The 18690-nt window shown below is 59.3% G+C and overlaps 1 protein-coding gene across 4 annotated transcripts; it reads left to right on the top strand.

Annotated features, from left to right (window-relative positions):
- The first annotated feature begins 802 nt into the window (after positions 1–802).
- Positions 803–15872, top strand: VWCE (von Willebrand factor C and EGF domains). 4 transcript variants are annotated; one of them, XM_075129252.1, is made up of 20 exons: positions 809–1208; positions 2324–2418; positions 2915–3004; positions 4007–4135; positions 4685–4801; positions 4956–5072; positions 6218–6346; positions 6684–7081; positions 7163–7256; positions 7540–7622; positions 8050–8143; positions 8637–8722; positions 9299–9416; positions 9735–9800; positions 10138–10230; positions 10732–10814; positions 11854–11944; positions 13060–13142; positions 13813–13903; positions 14531–15872. In XM_075129252.1, the coding sequence occupies exons 1-20, from the start codon at positions 1099–1101 to the stop codon at positions 15028–15030; spliced, it is 2667 nt and encodes an 888-aa protein (XP_074985353.1). In that variant the 5' UTR covers positions 809–1098; the 3' UTR covers positions 15031–15872. The 4 variants fall into 4 exon arrangements, with proteins under 4 accessions (XP_074985355.1, XP_074985354.1, XP_074985353.1 ...); XM_048855193.2 differs by having other exon boundaries at positions 9735–9820; positions 10134–10230; XM_075129253.1 differs by lacking the exon at positions 11854–11944 and having other exon boundaries at positions 808–1208; positions 10134–10230.
- The last annotated feature ends 2818 nt before the right edge of the window (positions 15873–18690 follow it).

The following is an 18690-nucleotide window of genomic DNA, read 5'->3' as shown; positions in this document are numbered from 1 at the left end:
CAGGAAAAGAAACAGTGCAGATAAAAGCAGGACTAAAAGCACAGATGAGAGAGAGTAAATGTCTTGAAGAAAGAGGCTTGGAGGTAGAAATAACCCAAAGAGTTTGCAACACTGGACTGCAAGTTCTTGGGGGTAGCTCCCCATACAAAAGGGCCCTGATCTCAGCCGAGCAGGGCCTGTCTCTTGGTGTGTGTCTGGGCAGTGCCTGGCATAGTGGGTCCCTGATCCCAACCCTCCCCTTACACTAATAACAATCCTGGCTGCCTGAGCTGGAAACATTGTGTGCCTGCTTTATCACAGGCAGAGGAGCTGGGGTCCTGGCTGGGCCAAACTCAAGTGGTGCTGTGACCCCAAGTGCCAGGCTCCATTAACACCAGTCTCACAGCTGGGGAGATGGGTGTGTTGGGGCTCCTGGGCCCAGAGGTTCAGGCTGCTGGTGGGGTGGGGGAGTGCCTAGGAGAGGAAGAGGAGGGTCAGGTGAAGCGGTCCCTCCCCTCGTTTTACTGCAGCAGCCCCCGTTTACACAGGTGTAAGTCAGGCCACATGCTGCCAGACTGGGGGGGGGTTGAGCATCCTGGCCCGTGCCTGCCTGGGGCCAGATCAGTGCCCGCTCCGCCCGCAGCCCACACCTAGCTGGCTCAGCCCCGACGGGCGCCTGGCCTGGAGCCGAGTATCTCGTGCAGGCAGGGCTGGGCAAGCGGCCCAGGGGGAGGGGAGGGGAGGGGAAGGGAAGCCGGAGCCAGCCTTGCCAGATGTGGGAAAGGGGACGAGGGGGTGCTGCGCCTCCCCCCGCCACGCCTGCCAGCGACAGGGCGGCTGTGCTTGGACCCTCCCACTCCTGCTGCTCCCCCGGTGCGGTGCCTCTGCCCGCCGTGGGGAGGGGGAAGCTCGCTCCGGCGCTCGCTCTCACACGCCCGCTGCTGGGGGGACCGGAGAGCTGCGCCCTGCGGGTGGCGCATCGGTGCGCGGGGGTCCCCCCCTTCCCCAGCTCGTGGAGCGTCCCCAGCCCGCCGGGGAGGAGGAGAGGGCCCGGGGCGGCCAGCATGCGGTAGCCCTGAGCGGGAGGAAGGAAGGGGCTCCGGACGGGAGACGTCTGTCATGTTGGCCGGGCTGCTCCTGGGGGCTGCCTGTGTGTCCCTGGTCCTCCCGGGCAGCCCGGGCAGAGCCTATCCCGGCAGGAAGAAGGCGCCCAGCTTTGCCGCGGACAGGTACCGACCCCAGCCCCCATGCCGGGGGCAGCCAAGTCCCAGGCACCCGGCAAGGCGGCGGGAGCCGCCCGGTGCCGCGGAGGTCAAGCCAGGCAGCGGAGCGTGTCCCCAGCGCCTGGGTCTGGCTGTGCCACCACCCCCGCGGGAGGGGGGATCTCGGCGTCCGTCTGTTCCGCACGCCGCTGTGTGAGCCCCGTGCCTCGTGTCCGGCTGCCCCCTGGGCGTGTGTCCGTGCGCGGGGCGTGTCAGCGTGGGAGCGCTGCGCCTGGCTCTATCTCGCTGCCCGGCGCCTGTCCTGCGTGTGCAAGGCTCGGGCCCTTTCTCTCTCTGTGTGTGTCTGGCCAGGGGCGGGCTCTGCCCTTCCCGTCCGTCTGTCTGTCCGGGGCACACTCCTGGCCTTTGCGCCGGGTGTGTGTGTAGAAAACTCAATCTTCCTGCGTCTGTCTGCCCATGTGTGATCGCCATGCCCCACTGCGTCCTGTGTGTGTCTGTCTGTCCCTCTCAGTGTCTTGTCTCCCTGTGGGTCTGTCTGTGCCTTTCCCCTTTGCTTGTCTGTCTAGGTCACACACCAGGCCTTCGCTCTGTGTGTGTGTGTGTGTTACCCACCATCTGTCTGCCTGCATGTGTTTGGGTCTGGGTCACACTCCAGGTTTTTGCTCTGTGATGTGTGTCGCTGCACTGTTGCTTCCTGCCAGGGCAGGGAGAAGGATGAGGGAATCCTGGGCTGCCCTTCCCCCAGCAGTTCCTGTTGGGAGCAGAGGGGATGTCAGTCCCAGGACCCTGTTCCCCAGCATAGAGCTCACACTCTTGGTCTCCTAGAGGCAGCTCCCAGTGGGGCCCTGGTGGAGTCACAGCCTCAGGAAAGCAAGGGCTCCAGGGAACATGGACAGCCAAGCAGCCCCAGGCCTGCATCCTGCTGACTGGTGCTAACCCCCATGGGGCCTTAGTTGGGTCTCTGCCCAGAGGGGCCATCCCTGCATCTGCAGCAGGAGGAGAGGTGGGGGCAGCTGGTCCTTCCCACGCTGCCGTATATACTCCCTGAACCTTTGTTCTGGGGCCACTCTCACCATCCTGAAGTCCTGACCCAGAGAATCTCATGTTTCTCTCCTTCCCAGGCACCGTGTGGGGCCGCATGTTTGCCTCTCGGGCTTCGGGAGTGGATGCTGCCCCGGGTGGATGCCATCCCCAGCCAGCGGGCAGTGCACTCTGCGTGAGTATCCTGTGCCCTCCATGACCCACCACCCCCACCTGGTACCTGCAGCACAGACTGCGCTTCCCCTATCAGCCCCCAGGTGCCCGGTACTCTGCCTCTCCATGGCAGAATGGCACCCTGGGGAAGGGCGGGGGGCGGTAATAGCAACCACTGACCAGGCCACCCATGGGAGAAATGCCCATCATGGCTCCTATCCCTCCTCCCATCACCGAGAGGGTGCCGTATTCACCCGCTTCCACAAGAGATCCATTCCCCGTCCCCCGACTGCTTCCTTCATGTGTCCCCACCATTCCCTGTTGCCAGCGGCCAATGCTCTCCCATGGGATCTGCAGTCTGTCTGTCCAGCAGGGGGTTGAGGGGCTCTTTCCAGGCAGTGCCTGCTTTCCCCATTGGCCCATGCCAGGCTGGGTGTGTAAGCTGCTGCCCAGGGTGGAGATGTCACAGTGGGGTCCCTCTGTCCTGACTGGCATCTCTCCTGGACCCTCTCCCACAGCACTCTGCTCCTTCGGCTGTGGCAGTGGCTGGTGCATCGCCCCCAACGTCTGCTCCTGCCGGGACGGAGAGCAGGGTATCACCTGCCCAGGTAACCAGATCCCCTCGCTGAATGCTTGTGGCCCTTTATCTGCAGCCAGAGCCATTCATAGGAGAAGGGCACTATCTAGGGCTAAAACCGGGGGGCTGGGAGGCCTTGTGAGGCTGAGCCATCCATGCAGTTGAGTGGTAACATGGTGCCTGTGTGAGGGGCTGCAGCAATGATGGCATAGACTGGCCTGTCCCCAGGGCAGAGAGCCACAAGCGGCGGCCCTGCTGCCAGGCTGCAGTTCCCAGCTCCCCTTTGGAATCAGAGCCCAGGGCTGCCCATCTCCAGTGAGGGAGTGAGGGCTGGGTCCCAATGGCTGGAGACTCCACAAAGCACTATGTGCTGGGAGTAGCGGGGGGCCTCAGAGTGGCGCTGGGAAGCTGTGACCCGGCAAGGGGCTGCAGGCAGCGGCGTGGCTGTCAGTGGGTTTCTGCGCCGGTGTTGTCAGTACGTAGTGCAGGCAGCGGGCTCCCAGGGCAGTTGCCAAACCCTGCTCCAATCGCGGTGCCTGTCTCAACGAGCCAAGACAAACAGAGGTGCGGGCAGGTACAGTGAAGGGCCATCTGCCAGGGGAGGACCCAGCTGACTGAGAGTCTAAGGAAGAACGTGGGTGGGGTGGTGGGGAGTGGCTGGGGAGCCGGAGCTGGCTCCTAGCTCGGGGACAGAGGGCTGGGTGTGCAGAGGACACCCGCTCACCCAGAGGAGATCCTAGAAGAGAGTCACCTGTGAAGCCCAGGCCCGGTCTCCGGGTGGTGCCACCATGCAGCATGCTCATGGAGCGCCAGTGGGGACCAGAGGACTGTCCAGATCCAGCAGCTTCCACTTTCTATTAACTGCAGCTGAGGCCAGGGTAGGCCTGAGCCCATCTTCTCCATGGGCAGGGTGACACTGGAGCTCCCTGTGCCCAGCGACCCTCATGCTGCAGCATTGATCTCGCCTCCCTGGGTCTCTGCTGCCCCCCGCGATCCTGACTGGACCCTCAGCCTGCTGCCGTGTGTGTTTCAGATCCGCCCAGTGCCTGCGGGGAGTACGGCTGTGACCTTGCCTGTAACCATGGTGGCTGCCAGGAGGTGGCCCGTGTCTGCCCGCTGGGTTTCTCCATGGCGGAGACGGCCAACGGCGTGCGCTGTACGGGTGAGCACTCGCCAGGCCACCCACCGTCGGGCTGAGCCCCGATCAGAGCCCAGGAGGACTGTGAGCGGAGGGGTCTGAGTGCCAGCTGGCATGAGCAGCAATGCAGCCACGCACGGCATGCCAGGGTGGCAGAGGGCGACCTGCACCCACCTGGGGTGTAGTGACCGGGCCACAGACAGAGGTGGATGAGCCTGCTTTAGTCTCGGCTAGCAGAGCTGGGTATTTTCCCTCTGGCATTAGAGGCTTGTCCCATCCATTGGTCCCAAGTTCAATCCCCGCTGACGATGACCCAGCCAGGGCATGAGCTCCTCGCCCAGAGAGCTCCCCCATCCCTGCCTGATTCTCCCCAGGAAAGGCTGGATCTGCTGGCTGGGACAGGAGTGCCACTTTCTCCTTACAGCTGATCTATGGGCTCCCTTAGCATCCCCGCTGGAGTGCCACATTCCCTCAGCCGTACACAGGACTGGCTGTGCATGTGTGTCCATGGGAGTGGCCGGGTGCCCTCTCCTCCCTAGACCCCTCTGCCAGGTGGCCCTGTCTCTCTCCTAGACATCGACGAGTGCCTGAGCGCCTCCTGTGAGGGGCTGTGTGTCAACACCGAGGGAGGCTTTGTGTGTGAGTGTGGCCCAGGCATGCGGCTCTCCGCCGACCGGCACAGCTGCCAGGGTGAGTCCCTGGGCTTCAGGGCGCAGAACGAGGGATCAGAGAGAAAGGTGGGGGTGGGGACTGGGCCGAGTGGCTGGTACTGGTGTGTGTAGGGAGGGTGGTGGGAGCTCTGGGGAGTTGTGGGGAGCGGCTGTCTCATCCTTTCCTCTTCCAGATACAGACGAGTGTCTGGCCACCCCGTGCCAGCACCGGTGCAAGAACAGCATCGGCAGCTATCGATGCTTCTGTCGCCCCGGCTACCACCTGCACAGCAACCAGCACTCCTGCCTGGGTGAGTGCCTCCTCCTCCTGCTGATCTGGCCCTCCCCATCCCTCCTGAGAAGCCCCTCCTCCCTCCCCACCCAGCCCTGCCCCTTCTCAGACCCCCACCTCCAGTAAGGCTTTGGTTCCAGAGTGCTGCCCAGTCAGTGATACTCCCCCAGGTTGGGGAAGAGCTGCATGCTGGTATCCCCACACTACCACCAGTGGGGCAGCAGAGACACTGAGGGGTGAAGGGGTTTCCTCATGGCCATGGCAAAGTACCTAGGAGTGGGAGGGCTCAGTGGCCAGAGCAAAGATCAGGCCCTCGGTGCATTGGAGCCACTAGGTAGCAGCCGAGCAGATGTTCAGCCCAGCCCCATGAGGTGGGAGCATTCAGGAGGAACGGGGAAAATGGCCCCTTCGGCTGAGATTGTTCTGGCTTCTCCCTGATACAGAAGGGGGAATCCTGGCAGTTAAGGTTCCGCTGTCTCCCTCTTTAGTGAACCGAGCAGGCGTCCTCCCTGGCCTATTCCTGTCCCGTTCCCCGCCATACGGCCCTGTGTCACTGCAGTGACTTGAGCGTTGTCCCACCCAGCTCACCCTGCTGCGGGAGGAGAGGGAATGAGGCCTTGGGGTCATCTATTATTGCCGATTTGTGTTGTGGTAGCAGCCAGCAGTCTAACGCCTAGACCAGGCTTCCGTGGGGCTGGGGGCAGGACAGACCCAGAGCAAGGAGATGGGCTCTGCCCCATGGAGCTCACAGTCTGAATCCCTTCATGGTGCCTTTTCAGAGCCAGGGTAGCTCCGAAAAGGAGCAGAAAAGGCCTTGCTTTCCCCCGAGGTCCAGTGTGAGGTGCCCCCCACTGTCAGTCTCTGGGGTCACCCCAGGCTGACTCTGCCCCTTGGCCTGGCTGAGGGCCATCTCCAGACGGGCCTGAGATATCAGCGCGTGGCGCTGGGGTGCCCGGCTTTGGGGGCTCCTGGTGAGTGGGCAGACAGGCTGGGCTGGTGGTGAATGCCCAGGCCTGGCCGTCTCCCCAGTCCCAGCCTGTGTGGGGAAGGGCTCCACCTGGCTCCTGCCCAGACCCAGTGAGCAAGGACAGCCCCCGGGTCCCCTGCTCTCCCTCGCAGCTGGTGCTGCTGCCGGGCACTGACGCCTGGCTCTGCCACTCCCAGATGTCAATGAGTGCCGACGGCCCAGTGAGAGGCGCCCCTGCCAGCACGCCTGCCACAACACGCCAGGCAGCTTCCTGTGCACCTGCCACCCTGGCTACCGGCTCAGCGGGGACAGGGTGTCCTGTGAAGGTAAGGATGGGCCCCACTCCCACGCCTGTCGGGGGGGAGGGGCGCAAGCTTGCCCACGGTCCCCTGTTGTGGGGAGGGGGCTCTTCCCATTGGCAGAGTGGAGAGGGAGCGAGGGTCGGGCCCTGTGTTCCAGCTATGGTCACGATTCGTGGCACGGGGAGGTTGTCCATGACAGGGGCTGTGGGTCCGGAGAGCTGGACTCTGAGCCCTGCAGCACAGGCAGAGCTGGCATCCCTGGGCCTAGTAGTGTCTTCTCGGCATGTCCCGCACCAGTCCCTGGGCCCCGCCCAGCTGCCCCGGCTCTCCCCAAAGAGCTCCGTGTTGTGTTTCCTTCCAGGTTTCCTGAAAACCATCCCGGCCCCGTCTCCCATCCTGCAGTCCCTGCAGCACCCCCCAACTCTGCTGCTGCTCCCTCCCGACTCTGAGGGACCCCTGCTGGCCCCCAGGGCCTCCCCTCCTTCCCAAGCTCCTGCCCCCAGCCCCCGGCCCCCTTCCTTGCTGACTGCCCCACCACACATATCCCCCTTGCTCCCGGCTGCCACTGCTGCCCCTGGTGCGTTCTCGCCACTGCCACCATCGCTGTTCCAAGGGGCAGTCCTGGTGCCCTCGCCTCGTCCTTCTGCTTCTCTGCTGCCCGCCCTCACCACCTCGCCTCCCCCTTGCTGGCACCAGGGGGCACTGCGGGAGCACAGCAGCCATTGGATGGAACCTGGGTGCCTGCAGTGTGCCTGCGAGGTACGTACCCTCCCACCGGCTCCCCGGCTCCCCCGGCTGCGCTCTGGACAGTCCCCTGCTAACCGGCCTGTCCCATTGCAGGGGGGCCAAGTGGTGTGTGAGGCGGAGAGCTGCCGGATTGCCTGTTCTCACCCGCTGCCCCCGAAGGACAGGGGTTGCTGCCCCAGCTGCACAGGTGAGACTCGCACCCCCTAGTCTCTCTGGCTCAGGCCCACGGGGTCTGTTGGGGTCACCAGAGCCTGGATGGTTCAGTCCCTGCTGGTTCCTGTCCCAGGTGTGGGTAGTGCCCAGCTGGCTGGGCTGTACGGCCGCTTCTTGGCGGTCTGTGTGGGTGCCCAGCTCAGCTGTGGCCCTGAGGGCATGGTGGGCAGGCTCATGATATCTCCCGCAAGTGGAGCGGCGAGCCCAGGCCCACGCCCCGTAGCCTCACGCTGCCCTTGCTTTCCCGTCTCTCGCAGGCTGTTGGCACGAGGGGGTCGCCCGGGCCGAGGGGGATGTGTTCTCTGTGGCTGACGGGAATTGCACAGTCTGCATGTGCCTGGTGAGCGTGGCACTGGCTAGGGGATCCAGGCACCTCTGGGGTCTCTGGGGAATGATGTGAGCTTGTTACCCAGACTCGGCTGGAGGGGATTCCCCAAGGAGCTTGTCCCCCAAGGAGCTTGTGACATCGGTGCCCAGGGATGCGGGGAGCCAGAGGCTTAGTGAGGTCACTGTCCAGTTGACTGATTAGAGGTAGTGGCCAAGGTGACGTGGCCTCTCAGCTGGGTTTAGGGACAGAGACATGGCCCCTTAGCTGGTGGGCAGGGGCGGAGATGTGGCCCCTTGGCGGGGGGATCAGACATGGCGACATGTGGGGTTGGACATGAGTTTAAATGAACACCCAGAGGAGGGGAGAGCTGCCCAGTACCACGTCGGCACGGGGCCCTGGATCCGTCCCTGGCATTCCCTTTGGTTTCTCTCTCTTCCAGGCCGGCAATGTGTCCTGCATCTCCCCTGAGTGCCCTCCGGGCCCGGGCCCCTGCCCCAGCCCTGCCCAGGCCGACTGCTGCTCCTGCCAGCCAGGTGGGTGCCTCAGCAGCTGCACTGGTCCCTCTGACCCCCCAGTTCTGGAGGCTATGCGGAGTTCCTGGTGCGAGAGGGGTGTCCCATCGGCTGGGCCAATGGGTCTTGTATATCAGGGAGGAGGAGGATTTGGGGAGGTGGAGCCCAGTGACTGCTTCAGTGATGGGGCAACAATGACTACACAGAGAGTGTGTGGTCAGTGATAAGGCAGCATGGCCTACTGGTCAGAGCATGGGATGATAAGTCTGGCCTCCTGAGGTCTCTACCCAGCTGGGGAAACTTGGGCAAGTTGCTTAAGCTCACCGTGCCTCAGTTTCCCTGCCTAGAAATGGGGAGTGTGAACCCTGGGGTGAGCGGGTTGGGGGTTGGTTTGAGGCAGTTGGAGACTTGCACCCACGGGACCTGTTTGGGAAGCCAGGGTCCCATTGTGTGACGGCTCCGGCTGGCCGCGTTTCCTGCCATCCCGGTACCAACCATCCCTTTCCCCCTGCAGCCACGTGCGATTTCCACGGGCGCACATATATGCACGGCGCCGAATTCGGCTTGGATGGAGACAACTGCACCACCTGCATCTGCCGGGTAGGCCTTAGCCCTCCCACCCCCCAAGGCTCCCTAGCACAGTGCAGGGGGGTCCTCACCACCTGGGGTCAGTGCCTGCTCACGCATCGCAGGGGGAAAGGGCCGCTCCACCCTAGACCTAGGTGCCAGGGAAAGGCACGGCCTGTGGGGATGCCCACGCCAGGGTAGGAATGTGTGGGGCTGGCAGGAAGAGGGCCTTTTCTCCTAGGAGCCGGTGGGGGGGATGTGGAAAGGGAGTTTGGGCTGAAGCCAGGCTGCTTTGGTTGGAGCCAGTGGTGAGCTGGAGCTGGTTCGCACCGGTTTGCGAGAACTGGTTGTTAAATTTAGAAGCCCTTTAGAGGGGGGTTGGATGGGGCAGGAGTCCCGGGGAGTGGGGGTGGGCAACAACCCCCTCGTGGGGTGAAAAGGGAACCCGTTGTTAAGATTTTGGCAGCTCATCACTGGTTGGAGCCTTCTGCGTGAAAGCTCTGGCAGGGCCTGGGGTGCAGTGACAATGAGGAGGGAGAGGAAGGAGACGTGGGGCACCGCCCTGCCCCCTTTTTCCGCCAGCTCGTGTGCGACATGTCTCTTCCCCAGAGTGGTGAGGTGGAGTGCTCCTTCGCGCCCTGTCCTGAGCTGGCATGTCCCCGCCAGGACTGGCTGCTGGCCCCGGGGCAGTGCTGCTTCTCCTGCCAGGAGCCTGCATCAGTATCAGGTGAAAGCTTGCGCAGGGCCGTGCGCATGTGTGAGCGAGGGGCAGGGGCCTGTGTGTGTGATGGGCAGGGTGTTTTTGTCATGGGCAGGGGGATGGGCAAGGTGTGTGTATCATGGGTGGGTAGGAATAGGGCTCTGTGTGTGTGTGACACAGGCAGAGTGTGTGTCTATTATCTACTGTGCCAGGCCTTCTCATCTGCCCAGGGCCTGCCACCTCTCAGGCTTTGCCCACTGGGCTCCCTGCCCCTCCTCTCTATTCCCCATCTCTCCCATCGGTCCCAGCCCAGCTCTGAAGCTCTCACTCTCTCTCCCTGGCCAGGTTGCTTCGTGGATGACAATGGGGTAGAGTTTCCGATTGGACAGATCTGGTCTCCGGGTGATCCCTGTGAGTTATGCATCTGCCAGGTGAATGAGAACCTGCTCTACTTCACTCTCCTTACTTGTCCTCGCAGTATGCAGCCCACCCCCTCTGCCCTCTGCCCTGCGCTAGACTTTCCTGGCTTGGGCTGGCGGCTGAGCGCTGTACCTTATGGACATTGAACCCTTCAGAAGGACCCCACAGCTCTCTCCTGGTGTGTGCTCACCTGGCACTGAAGCGCAGCCCCCCATCGGGTGGACTGTGCCAGCACACAGCATCGATGGGCCAGGGCTGGCTGTGCAGGGCACTCAGCCAGGCCGTGTGTGCCGTGAGTTTCTGTCAAGTGCTTCTCTCTTGCAGGCAGACGGCTCAGTGAGCTGCAAGAGGACAGATTGTTTGGAGACATGTCCTCACCCCATTCAAATCCCTGGCCAGTGCTGCCCGGACTGCTCAGCAGGTAACCGGGCCTGGGGTCCCCTCCCAGGGAGCCACCATCTGTAGTGAGAAGCATAACCCACCAAGAGCACCTCGCAGCAGGGTACCCCCAGGGAATGAGGAGCCACTAATCACTGAAAACCCAGGGACAGGGTAGCTCCCCCCTCCACGGTCCAGCCAGCCCTCATCCTCTCTGCTCAGACAGACATCAGCCAGGCCACTGAGTGCTCTTGGGGACATGGAGACCCAACCACCTCCTACAGGCCAAGCAGCCCTCAGATGGGAACAGCTTTCGGTCATCACCAGTGTGGGGCTGACTTTGAACCAGCGACCCAGCTGTGAATGGCTCTCTCTCCATCCCTTGAGCCTTTCTGGTGGAGAGGGCTCTGGGTGTCCCACACAGGTTCTGTCCCTGCTCCTGGTCTCTCCACTCTGCCAGGTGTGCCCTGGCCCCCTGGGAGGCGGTTGACTTTCTGGTGAGAGGTGTCATGATCATGCCTTTCCTTCTCTCTCCTCCCTGAAGGCTGCACCTACATGGGAAGGATCTTCTACAACAACGAAATCTTCCCTTCTGCCCTAGACCCCTGCCTCAGCTGCATCTGCCTGGTAAGGGCTTCACCTTCTCTCCAAGCATGTCTTTAGGAAAGGTCTCTCAGGTCCATTAGATCAAAGGGTCTAAGCCAAGGGGCTTTGTCCAGCCTAAGGCTGCACATTCAACTTCAGGCCTGGGGCTGCTCCAGATGTGCAGAGCATGGAGGCAGGCACCAAGGTCCCTGGACCAGGAAAGAAGAGTCCAGTGGGGTGAGGCTGTGAGTGAAAGATGCCATGGGGAACAGAAAAGGGTCCATGGGGGTTGTCTTCTGTGGGGAAAATGAGGTGAACACAGGTTTGAGGTCAGGCACTGTCTTTGAACTCAAACATTCTACTTTTGCTGTTGCTGTCCACGGAGAGTCCTGCTGATTGTCCTCCCTAGATGGCTCAGGGTGGGGAGAGGGTGGCTGGCTGGATGCTGTGGGTCTAGAGCAGAGGGAGTCTGGCTTGCCCTCCCTAGGTTGTCAAATGGGGGATTTTCCTCAGCAGAAAATTTCAACAAAAATGGAAAAAAATTGTTTTCTTCTAAGTTTTATGCAGAAAATTTCAATTTTTCAATGGAAACTGGAAAGCAGAAATATTTCAATTAAAAATGAAGTCGCTGTGCATCATGGGAGTTGTAGTTCGGTTGCTTCATACTCCCAGTCTCCTCTGTGGGCTGGGCTCCCTGGTTGGACTACATCTCCCATGCATCAGGGGAGGCAGTTGCATCATGAGAGATGTAGTCTAGGCAGGGAGTCCAGCCCAAAGAGAAGAATGGGGACATGAGGCAATTGAACTAACACTCCTATGGTCAATGCAAGAGCAGTTTCTAATCAGAATATTACGGTTTTTGGATATTCATTTTTTTGGATAAAAAATGGACGCTTCTTGCAAAAAGTTTCATTTTGTTGAAAACTCAATTTCCCATTTAAAAGCTGTTTCAAAGGAGAATTTCCCACCAGCCGTAGGCGGAACCCACTGTGTCTCCTGCCAGTCGTAGTCTCCCAGTCATCTGCCTACCTTGTGTTGCTGCTAAGGCAGAGTCCTACTGTTGCTATTCTGTGTCCTACAGCTGGGCTCTGTGGCTTGCTCCCCTGTGGACTGTATCATCTTCTGTATGTATCCATTCCACCCAGAGGGAGAATGCTGCCCTGTCTGTTATGGTAAGCGCCACAGCCTTGGCAAGCCCCGGAGTTCTACCCTGGCTGCTTCCATACCACCGTGGGCTTCGACCACCTCTGATCTCACCACCAGGGGAAGGGGGTCTGGTGTGGTCACTACTGGGATGGGAGATCTCACATGCTGGTGGGTCATCGCCAGCCCTGCATTGGGGGGCTCAGTCCAGAGAGCTCCTCTGTGAGTCATTGCTGACCCCAATGCCCCTGTGCAGTACTAGGGGTGCTGTGCTGCTGAGGGAGGCATGGGGGCTTGGTAGAGGGTGCTTTCTTCTCACAGTCAGGACTGACCCCAGGGCGCCAGGAGCTGTGCTGCAGGGAGCAACGTGGGGTGTTGTGCTGCAGGGAGTGGGGTAGGTTACTCAGTAGAAGGCTTTCCCAGTGCATCAGGGAGGCTTGATAGGGGTGTTCTCCTCTTACAGTCAGCGCTGACCCCAGTGTCCCAGTGCAGAGCCAGGGGGACTGTGCAGTCTGATGTGCTTTCTTGTGGGTGAGTTGTAAAATGAAGGCCCTAACCACTTGTGGTCATGAAAACTCCCTTTGTACTTTAGTGAGGTTCAGGGTGTTGCCTTTGGGTAATTCCCCAAGCAATGTGAATTAGGTACAACATTCAGCTTCACTTCCTGTCCTATACTCTCTTGTGCAGTGTTGCCGTAGGCTGCTAAACACCTGCCGCATCCTCGTCTCAGAGGTGGCTGCAGGTCAGTGTTGGGTGAAGTGATTCTTCTGTTGTTGTTTGGGTTACAACAGTGCCTGGAGACCCTAGCTGAGATCAGACCCCATTGTGCTAGGCACTGTACATACACACAACAACCTCTTCAGGGCAGGGACTGTCCCTAAAAAGGCAAGGCAAATAAAGGGCAGGAAGAGAAACTGAGGCACGGAGTGGGGAAGTGACTTGCCCAAGGTCACCCAGAAGAGACAAGAATAGAACTCAGGTGTCCTGACTCCCAGCCTTGTGCGCTATCTACTTGGCCATACCACCTCTCCCCTTCTTCCACTCTGTCTCTGTGTGTGTGTGTTACTCTCACATCCGATCTCTATATAGTTACTGTAATGTTAAAGCTTGTCTCTCACCCTGGCCGGGTATCTGTCCCCTGCAGATTGTAACTACGAAGGCAGGAAGGTGGTGAATGGACAGACGTTCATACCAGAGGGTGAGCCCTGCATTCACTGCACTTGCCAGGTGAGCTGTGCCCCTCTCAGGGGAGGGAGCTGTTGGGGATTGTTCTGTGGGGACTGGATGAAGGATGGGAATGGGCATTACTCAGCATCATCCAAGAGTCCCGTGGACTGTGTTGCCATGAGCGTCTATCCTGTGAGGCCTCCAGGGGCTGGTGTGAGGGGACACTGGGCCCTGCTGGGAACTGCACTCTCGGGGGGCTGGTGTGATATGGGTCGAGGGGACGCTGGGAGCTGCACTCTCGGAGGCTGGTGTGATATGGGCCAAGGGGGTGCTGGAAGCTGCCCTTTGGAGGGCTGGTGTGATATGGGCTGAGGGGATGCTGGAAGCTGCCCTTTGGAGGGCTGGTGTGATATGGGCTGAGGGGACGCTGGGAGCTGCACTACAGGGGGAGCGGGAGGGGGTCTGGGGCTGGTGTGATATGGGCTGAGGGGATGCTGGGAGTTCCCCTTTGGCTCCTGTAGTGCGGCAGGCCTTTGCTTTGGACAAGGGTCCAGTGGAACTGGGCATGACTGAAGGAAAAGCCAGCGGGTTGCTGGGGGTGTGGAGGCGCTGGCAGGCTCCCCGCTGTCCCCACAGATTGGGGTAGTTTGTCCCGGCCGGGCAGAGAGATGGGCAATGTGGGTGCTCACGGGGTGTCGTGTCTCACCCCTTCCTTTTCTCCCTCTCTCAGTTGGGGGAGGTGAGCTGCGAGAGGAGGCCCTGCGCCCAGTCCTGCACTGAACCCTCGGCGCTTCCTGCCGCCTGCTGCCCTGCCTGCCAAGGTAATAGCCCCGCATGCCTGGCCTCCCCACCCCTGTGCCATTGAGATTGGCATGGGCCATTCCCCCCGGCCCCGCCTACAGAGGGAGCTTTGCCCTTGTGGTGATGACCCTGAACAGGTTGCTGTCATGGACCGAAGCCAGGAGGGCTGGAGCGGAAATGTGATCCTCCGCTGCATGAGCTATGGAGCAGGCCCCTTCGTGCAGCATCAACAAGAGCTGACTCAGAACCTCTGTGTGTGGCAAGGCCACTAGAGGGGCATGGAGAGCAGGCCTGATGTGTGGGGTCCCTTGGCACCTCCAGCCCGTAGGGGCCCTGGGGTCAGTCACTGCAGCGCCTCCAGGTGAGGCTGTAACTGGGTGCCACTGTCTGGGGTGGGAGAGCCCTCGGGGTTAAGGTAGCCCTGTAGGACAAGGTCCCCAACCCTGCCTGAGGGGCATGTGTAGGGGAGCTCAGTGCCAGGCTGTGGAGCGGGCATCCAGGCTTTGTGCCTGGGCTCCTGGGGCTCCCTAACCTCAGGCCCTTGCCGTATAGCACTCTGGCCCGCCCATGGGCCCCATGGCCCCAAACAGGTGGACCACAGCCATCGGGGAAGGCGCTAACGATGTCCCTGTCTCCATTAACCTCAGACACCCCAGTCCCTCGGGAGAGCAGCCTTGGCCCTGTCCACATGGACGACGCAGAGGTTGGGAAATCCGCATCCCGCAATCCCAGAGAGAACTCCATGGCCCAGCCCAGGGCCAGTGACTGCCGCCTCTGCCCCAGTACCCCGGCTCCTGCTTCTCCCAGCCCAGAGCGCCAGCTCCTTGCAGGAAGGAAAACGCTCCACTGGGATGCTGGGCCTGTGAACACGGCTGGGCCCCCTCCAGCTGGGCCAAGGTCCTTTGGATACCGTACGGCTCCCTCGGGTTCTTCTCTGCACCCCATCGTTCTGATGGAAACCTCTGGGCCGGGGACTGCAGTTCCAAGCCCCGATCAGCCCCCTTCACTCACCCCTGCAGGGCCCAGAACTGCCCTCCTGACCCTCACCCCCTTGGTCCCTGCTCCTCAGAAGCATTCTACGGTCCCATCAGAGGGAGCCGAGCCACCCCCGCGTGAGAAAAGCACTCCTACCCAGCCAGCTGTGTAGTACCCCTTGCCGAGGGGATGGGGAGTGCCCAGCCCGTCACAGCAGCGTGAGGAGGAGGAGGAAGCCGGCAGGAGTGATGAGCTTGATCGAGCAGGGTAGGGGAGGGAAAGGAGCTGTCACGTTGTTCTGAGCAACATGAATGGGAAGAACCACTGCCTCTTCCCCTGCCAGTGCCCTGCCCGCTCCCTCCCTGGATCCCGCTGGACAGCAGACGGCTCAGAAGGAGCAACGTGTGGGCGGCTCCACACCATGCTGGTGGAGAGGAGGCGGCTTGGCCCTGGCCCAGCTGCCTGAGCAATCTCAGGAGATGAGGGGTGCCATGATGCTCTGGGAGGACATGGTGCCTAGCTGAGGTACCATGACTCAAGATTTTCCAGGCATGTGTGAGCTGCCAGCCTCCTTACAGCCAAAGTGCGGGAGGAGATGGGGAAGGGCTGAGAGCATGCTGCAGCTCCCTGCATCGGGTGGGACGTGCCCACCTGGTCCCAAGGGACGATCCCTGTGCAGGGCTCCTGAGACAGGTGAATCTCCCCACCCTCTGGGGTGGTCCCTGCCTCAGCCAAGCCCAGAGCCCCTGGCTCCAGCCCCAAGATCTCCCGCCACTTCTTGCAGACTCGTGTTTAAATCTGAGAGCTGAGATTTCAAAACTTCCTAAGGAATTTGAACACCCAGTTCCCAACTGGGCATCCGGATCCCCTGGGCTGCTTTGCAATTCCCACCCTAGATTCCTTAGGGCTGCTGGGAGGTTTTCCCAAGCTACCCCTGATGGACAGGTATCTGATCAGTCATCAGGGCCAGCCTCCCATTTCTATGGTGAATAGTAATAAAGTTTTCCCTTCTAATCCAAGTGTTCCCTGCTGCCACCTACAGCTGGTTCTGGCCATGGGGACGAGTGCTAACTGGGTGGGCTCAGCAACCCCAGAGTTGATACCCTTAATGGTGGGGTGATGGCCTGGAGGTGGCAGCTTCTTCCTCTCCTACCACCATCTCCTCAGCCAGTCCTGGATCTGGCTCTTCGTGCAGTGGCTGATCTCACTAGGGGAGGGGCTGCAGGTGTCGGATGTGAAGGGGATGTAGAGCGGGGAGCCTACTGCTGGCTTGGTCTCCCCAAGCAACTTCACTCAGCTCCTGGCTAGGAGGGGAGAGAGGAGGGATCCTTGCGGGACCCCATGTCTGGGAGCAGGTGTCTTCTATGTGGTCTGGGAGGAACGATCTCAGCCCTATACAGGGTTTTTCCCCAGTGCATGGGCAGCTCACATAGACTTTGCTCATTCCTCTGCGATGGGTGAAGGATTCCAGATCCCAGGCCTGTCAAGCCAGCGCCCCAGACTAAAGTCATTTCACTGAGTGTGTAATGCCAGCTGTCACCCCTGGGTGTCAACACAGTCTGAAATATTTCCTCGGGAATGACCATCAGACAGAATCCAACCTGACCATTGACCCCTGACTTCCCGTAGCAGCTGCTGATGTTCTGAGTGGAACAGGCAAGTCCCCTCTTCTTCACCTATGTAGATGGGCAACTGGGGCTGCGGCTGCCACCCTCAGGCACCTGTGTCTTCCCTCTGCCTGCACAAATGTAGGATTTGGGCTCACACATCTGAACTTTGGGCCCAAAGAACTAATCAGCTGCACACGGAGATCTGAACCCTCACTGGACTTGCCACACCTCAATCTCCCCTTCTAGACCCTATCTCCAGCCTAGTTTCAACTCCAATCCCAGCAGGACCCCAGGTCACAGAATGGAGTAATTTATTATTTGTTTATTTGTATTGTGTGGTATCTAGGAGCCCCAGTCACAGGCCAAGCCCCCATTTGGCTAGGAGCTGTACAAACACAGAACAGAAAGGCGGACCCTGTCCCCCATGAGCGGATAAGCTATAAACAAAGAGACTGACAGACTGACCGACTGGGAAACACACGGAGACAATACAGCTCAGCATGATAGGCTGTGCTGTCAGCATCACAGCAGCCTGGCCATGGCCAAATTCTTTGTAGGGTTATGAAGCAGAGTTGGGATTGGGGTTAGGATTAGAGTCCATTGGGGCTATTCTATGGTTAACACTGGAATCCGTTGGGGCCAGAGCTAGGGTTAGGGTTCGCTATAAGGTTATAGTTGGGCTAGGATTTAGATTTACTACTGTACCCAACCTTGACATCTTACCCTGCACTGTACTAGCCTCATTCCAGTGCACAGCATTGCCAGCATCCCTTTCCCAGCCACTCCCCTCAATATTTACCCTTGGTGAATATCAGCCCCCAGCTGGTGGTGTGTGAAAAAATTCCAATAACATCCCAAACGCAAAGCCTTAACACAAACATTGTGAATGTTTAATTACACCCCAGGTGAGTGAAAAATCCCAGCTAGTGTGAATATTTGCTTTGGTTCAAAAATAAGACTTTTAGAGAGCAAAATTGGGCACATTTTCACTTTTTTTTGACAAAGTATTTTTGAAGCAAAAATGCAACATTTTGAAAATGAAAACCATTTAAGGTCAGAATTTCAGTGTTTCTTTCAGGCAGAAATCAACTTTGGACAAGAAGCAGGAAGTTTTAGAATGTGAGTGTCCCTGATGTGAAAGTAGCCAGGCGTTGGACCCACACACGGAGATATTTGTGTGTCCGTGAAATGTGGGGTTTTTTTGCGCCATGCACAAGGAGCCTGTGGAACTCACTGGCACAGTAAATCTTTGAGTCCAAGTGTTTAGCAGGATCCCCAAAAGGGTCCATCAGACATTTACCTGGATACTGAGAGAGATGTTAGTAGGGGTTTAAAAAAGTGTTGAAGGGCTAAACACCCTCGTGATTTCAAGGTGTAAAGGCAACCTTGAATAGAGGCCAGGAAGAGACTTGTGCCATGGGCAGGCATGGGATTTCTGCTGGTACTGGCTATTGTATGAGACAGGACACTGGGCAAGATGGACAATGGGCTGCACGCTGAACTCTGAAAGAGATCCTGTTTCTTCAGTGACCCACTTCCAATTGCCTCTGGTGAACAGAACATGGTATTCTGCAGTGCCCCTCTCCCAAACTTCCTGGTGGGGGAGGAAAACTGAATATAGGTCCCAAGACCACATCTTCCTTCCCTGGCCAAAACTTACTAATGGTGCTACCCTCTTTTGACCTGAGTGGCAAGTCAATGTCTGGGTTGTTTCCATTAGGAGGAGCCATTGGTGATGGAATCAGATATCTTTGATGCAAGCCTGCCTATTTACACAGAATGTACAGGAGAAATCAAACAACAGGAGACAGTTTCTGTACTCCCAGCTCTGAGGCCCTTTCAGCCAGCACTCTGCCCAAAACCTCTCTTTCTAGGCTTTGCAAAGGGTCATGCTCAGTGCTTGTTCAGCCTGTGTCTGAAGCTCTCTTGCTGCCTTCTTGCTTCTCTGGTGTGTTTGTCGCTTCTCTCTCACACAGTGTCCTCCACCAACCAATACCCAGCAAAACTCCTCTGCCCATGCGCAGACTCTCCTGTGCCTTTGTTTTGGCTGGAGACCACTGTTATTTTTATAAAGGAGCTTAACGGTTTCTATTATCTTAAATGAAGGGTGGTGGTTATACCTACCAGTTTCAAGAAAGTTAAACCTGACATATAACAGGTGCCAAAACTGAAACCACCCCTGACTGCTGGGCAACCAGGCAGCTCCCATTCAGCTCCAGGGT

Source organism: Caretta caretta, chromosome 6 (genome assembly GCF_965140235.1).
Source record: "Caretta caretta isolate rCarCar2 chromosome 6, rCarCar1.hap1, whole genome shotgun sequence".
Classification (NCBI taxonomy): domain Eukaryota; kingdom Metazoa; phylum Chordata; order Testudines; family Cheloniidae; genus Caretta; species Caretta caretta.
This window is presented reverse-complemented; position numbering and strand designations above follow the sequence as displayed.